Source organism: Triticum urartu, chromosome 2 (assembly GCF_003073215.2).
Source record: "Triticum urartu cultivar G1812 chromosome 2, Tu2.1, whole genome shotgun sequence".
NCBI classification, from domain to species: Eukaryota; Viridiplantae; Streptophyta; class Magnoliopsida; order Poales; family Poaceae; genus Triticum; species Triticum urartu.
The window spans coordinates 631,831,658-631,836,800 of record NC_053023.1 but is presented as its reverse complement, the minus strand read 5'-3'; the positions used below and the strand labels follow the sequence as shown (position 1 = coordinate 631,836,800).

The following is a 5,143-nucleotide window of genomic DNA, read 5'->3' as shown; positions in this document are numbered from 1 at the left end:
ATTGATGGCTGATTAGTTATTAATAGTCATGATTCCAAAGTGAACCCTTTCATGAAGCATGAATTACTGCTAGCTCCGTAATGTATGCAAGAAATTTTTATATCAAAGTGTGTGTATTTACAGTTGCATAAGATTCATGTAGTCAAGATATAATTTGTTATTTTGGTCTGTATGGTGCATCCACAAATTATGTAGTTATTACCTCATGATCTTCATCCTTTTTTTTATCACTATAGGGTTTTGACCTCACTGAAGTAAATACGATCTCCAGTCAAAACTTCAAAAGCGGCTCAATGCACATATTGAGGTACATACCAAATACTAGCACTTTCATGATTTATGTATCTTTTGCCGAGGTTGGGTTTATAAGATCTCATTCTCATTGCATGTGGATTTCTTGGACTTTGAGTTCGACCTGCTAACAATTACTCCCACTTTGGAATGAAATAAGGAAGGAAAAAATTCATTTCAACTTTACATGCAAAGAAGAAGGAATGAGTCAATGCTAGAGCTTTTGACATTGTATGCTATGCAAAGTTGATACTTCTGTATGTTAATATGGCTCAACATGTTTATAAGATCGGGCAAATTGTCTGGTGATCTCAGAACACCGTGTATTTTTCATTTTGCTCTTGCTGCATTGAAAATTGTTTGGCTCCCGTAGCAACACAGGAGCATTTACCCAGTCATACTTATAACAATTACAGGTAGGCTTTCTTTGACCTAAGATCAAAGAAAATACAAAGTAACTCTTATGACTAAGAATTACAGTGAAATCTCTTGCAAACACTTTGTTCGCGGTATCAATCTATGCTCAAAGAAATACTTCAAAGACTTTGGCAGAGGCTGCAATTAGACTGGAGTAATGATGTTGTCACTCTTTCACCTACACGAACATTATCAAAAATGATTTTTGAAAGCGCCTTGAGTCGCCCATCCAAAAAGATAGGAAACCTTGATCGATGAACGTATTTGGGATGGGGATGATCCCCTAGAGGTGCATGCTGTTGAATCACTATATCTTCACCCATGGTGTCGATGAAAATTTTCACCTCCACAAAGAATCAAACCAACAAAAAAGCTTGAGACGACAATATAAACTCATCATATCCAAAAAATCAGATCTACGAGGACAAAATACTCTCTAATCTCTTGGCACTGCCAAACGAAGAGGTAAATTCTCACAAAACTATGATGATCACTAGACGTTGACGAAGAACATACAGGTCTAAAGATCCGATGTCCCCCACCTCTCAACGCAGGGATGATAGCTGAAGGTGAGGGGACCTATATTTCTCAGATGGTGACGGCGGCACCGGGAACCCTCAGTAGACACCCTCTAGTGATTGTTTCACGTGGTTCGCTCGTACTTCCTCCAGCGCGACCCCCGGTTTGGCCTAGAGGCCCATTCTACTTTTTTTTGAACTACTTAAAGAAAATCATCCTCAACATAAAAATGTCATGAACAAAAAAAGCTCAAAATTATTAACTGCCATTCTCGGGATAAAAATGTCACGAAGAGAAAAACACAAAATTATAAAAGCGAGAAATGCCATGCTTTGAAAAAAATGTCGTGCTACTTTATAAATCTGCCACCCTCTAGATATATTTTTATATAGATACGCCCCAAAAATAAAATTGTGATGCCACTAAAAGAATAAAAACCCATCATCTCAAGCATAAAAAATGGGATCCTATTTATAATATATTTTTATCCTATGCCATACTATTATTTAGAAAATGCCACCATATTGTTAATAAAAATGGCATCCGGTTAGTAATAAAACTATCATGCCACTAAAACTAAAAATTTCATATCTCAATAATAAAAATGCCATTCGATTATTGATAAGAATGACATCATATTGTTATTAAAAAAATGCCATGCGCTTAGTAATAAAACTTCCATGCCATTTAAAATAAAAAATGTCATCTCTCAATAATAAAAATGCTATCCTCTTAAAAAATGCCATGCTATAAAAAGGAAAATTGCCAAGTGAGAAAATGAGAAAAGGGGGATTTTCGGGATTGAAAAATATATGTGCATTTTAAACACAAAATATTCATAAAGGCCCTCTCAGCCCAGTAACGTGGGCGCCCGTTTCATGCGACGGAAATCGTGATGGCAATGCGACCCTGAAACCCGCGTCCTCGCGGGTGTTTTATCCTATTAAGGACAGGGATGGACGTCGTTCTAACTCCGCGGGGCTGCTGCTGGGCTCATTATAAAACCCAACATGTTTCACGGGTTCAACCCAGTTTTCAGTAGTACATGAACCTGAACCCCGCCATATACCTGTCAAAATACGTTGCATATCCACTCATACACCAAATTCTACCCGTTCGATGATCCATACATGACCGGCCTAGCCCCAGCGCCCCAGCCCCAAATCACACGACCTCCAGTCCTCCACACCCCTCGCTCGGTAAACCCTTATGTCAGTCGCTACTTGCTCCTCAACTCGCTCCCGCACACGGCAGCACACCACCTAAACCTAAACCTAGAGCTTTTCCTCCCGCCACCGCCGCTCGATGCCATCTCGCAGCCACCGCTCGATGCCATCTCGCAGCCACCGCTCGATGCCAACCCAACATGTTTTCACTGACTGCTCGCGATGACGGGTTCCTCGCGGGTTCAGAAAACCTGACGGGTTTAGGGTCCGGGCAAAAAACTGACCCGTGTACGTTGACGGGGGCAGGGATAAGCTTGCGATTTTCTTGTGCGGACAGGTTTGAGCAAGCAAAACCGGCGGGTTTTGTCCCGGTTGCCATCTTGAGACGGAAGGGAGAACATTCACTGGGGTTAGCCCCCTTGCGAACGGTTCCCCAGATAACAATTCCCTAACAAAAAGTGTCGAGCACAGATGCCCTTGGCCGGAGTCTACCTGAAGTCTCAAGTGTCGAGCACAGATGCCCTTGGCCGGAGTCTACCTGAAGTCTCAAGTGTCGAGCACATATCCTTCCGTGGCAATGCTGAACAACCTTAACCGAAAGCAGGGCAAGTCCTCTGCCACTACTCCCAATCTGCACCACTTCCCCAGCACAGCACAGCGCGATCTCCGGCCATCTCCATCCGTCCGCATCTCCCAATCCCCGCTCCTCTCCCCGTACTGCGCCCCCACGTTCTCCCCTCGCGCTGGTGCTGGTGGCCCTCCCCCAGCTCGCCTCAAATCATCCCCACGCCGACGCCGCGATCCACAGCAAGCTCAGAGCTCCTCCACCCCACCCAGCCACCCACCATGGCCGGGATGTACCGTCCCGAGCCGCCGAACCCCACCGCGCGCCGCCAGCGCCTCGTATCAATCCTCCTCGGCGCCTTCTTCGCCTTCCAGCTCCTCCTCTTCGTCGCCTTCCGCTCCGCGCCGCCGTCCAAGCTTGCCTCCACCGCTGCCGCAACCTCCTCTTCCGTACCGGAGCCGCCCAGCCGCGGCACCGAGGACTCCGGGTGCCGGGGTGGGCTCGTGTACGTCTACGACCTCCCGGCCGTCTTCAACGAGGATCTGCTCGCCATGTGTGATACGCTGATGCCGATGTACTCGGTTTGCCCCTACCTCACCAACGACGGGCTCGGGTTTCCGGCGGAAGGGACCAGCTTGTCGACGATCCTGCCGGCCGAGCTTCTTGGGTCGTGGCACTCCTCCGACCAGTTCGCGCTCGAGCACATCGTCCACCGTCGCCTGCTCTCGCACCGGTGCCGCACCACCGACCCGGCGCGCGCCGCGGCGTTCTTCGTGCCGTTCTACGCGGGGCTGGCCGTCGGGCGCCACCTGTGGTCGGCGAACGCCACGGACGCCGACCGGGACAGGGACTGCGTCGCGCTGCTTTCGTGGCTTCACGCGCAGCCGTACTACAAGCGGTCCAATGGCTGGGACCACTTCCTCGCGCTGGGCCGCATTACCTGGGACTTCCGCCGCAGTCCGAGCGGCGGGTGGGGCGGCAGCTTCCTCGCCATGCCCGGGGTCGCCAACGTCACCCGCCTCGTCATCGAGCGCGAGCCATGGGACGCCATGGACGTCGGCATACCATACCCGACCGGATTCCACCCGCGCACCGCGGCCGACGCGCGCGCGTGGCAGCAGCACGTCACGTCAGTCCCGCGCCCCAGGCTGTTCGCCTTCGCCGGCGCGCCGCGGTCGGCCATCAAGGGCGACTTCCGCGCGTTGCTGCTCAGCGATTGCCAGGCCGCGGGGGCGGCGTGCGGCGCGCTGGACTGCGCCGAGGGCAAGTGCATCAAGGACAACGCGCTCGTCCTGGAGCTGTTCATGGGCGCGCGGTTCTGCGTGCAGCCGCGCGGGGACAGCTTCACGCGCCGCTCGCTGTTCGACTGCATGGTGGCCGGGGCCGTGCCGGTGCTGTTCTGGCGGCGGACCGCGTACCTTCAGTACCACTGGTACCTGCCGACCGAAGACGGCCAAGAAGGGGAGTGGTCCGTCTTCATCGATCGCGACGAGCTGCGCGCCGGCAACGTGACCGTGCGCGGCGTGCTGGCGGCCATCCCAGAGGCGCGGGTGCGGCAGATGAGGGAGCGCGTGGTGGAGATGATACCGCGGTTGGTCTACTCCGCCGCGGACAAGGATGGGCTCGGCGGCGGCATGAAGGACGCCATGGACGTCATGATCGACGGCATGCTGCGGCGGGTCGCGGAGCAGCGGCGGAATTGGAGGAGGACGTGATTTTGCCACTGGAGAGGATCAAACTGTCAAAATGATCATTCTTTTGCTTTCTTGTTCAGATTCCTTGTGTGAAGAGTTAAATATTGAACAATCTCAACTTGTAGCCTTACTTTTGACTGTGGTTGTATATGCGAATTACAGCGATACTGTTACATAGTAAATTAACAGAATCTAAGCAAGTGTATGAAATTGTGGAGTCTATTTATGGGGCACGGTGTACATTGGAGTTTGCAACACGGTTTGACAGGCTGCATCAAATGTGATACTCCTCGGTCAATTGTGTATTGCATCAAATGGAGTATGAAATGGCTGGCACCTCGATCCGATCTATTCCCTCCGTTCTTAAATATTTGTATTTCTAGACATTTCAAATGACTATTACATATGGATGTATATAGACATATTTTAGAGTGTAGATTCACTCATTTTGCTCTGTATATAGTCACTTGTTGAAATGCCTAGAAAGACAT

The 5,143-nt window shown here is 50.2% G+C and overlaps 1 protein-coding gene across 1 annotated transcript; it reads left to right on the top strand.

Annotated features, from left to right (window-relative positions):
* Positions 1–2,975: 2,975 nt before the first annotated feature.
* Positions 2,976–4,878, top strand: LOC125533824 (xyloglucan galactosyltransferase XLT2-like). The gene has a single exon (XM_048697162.1). It carries the CDS (start codon positions 3,240–3,242, stop codon positions 4,671–4,673), a length of 1,434 nt encoding a protein of 477 aa, XP_048553119.1. The 5' UTR covers positions 2,976–3,239; the 3' UTR covers positions 4,674–4,878.
* Positions 4,879–5,143: the final 265 nt, after the last annotated feature.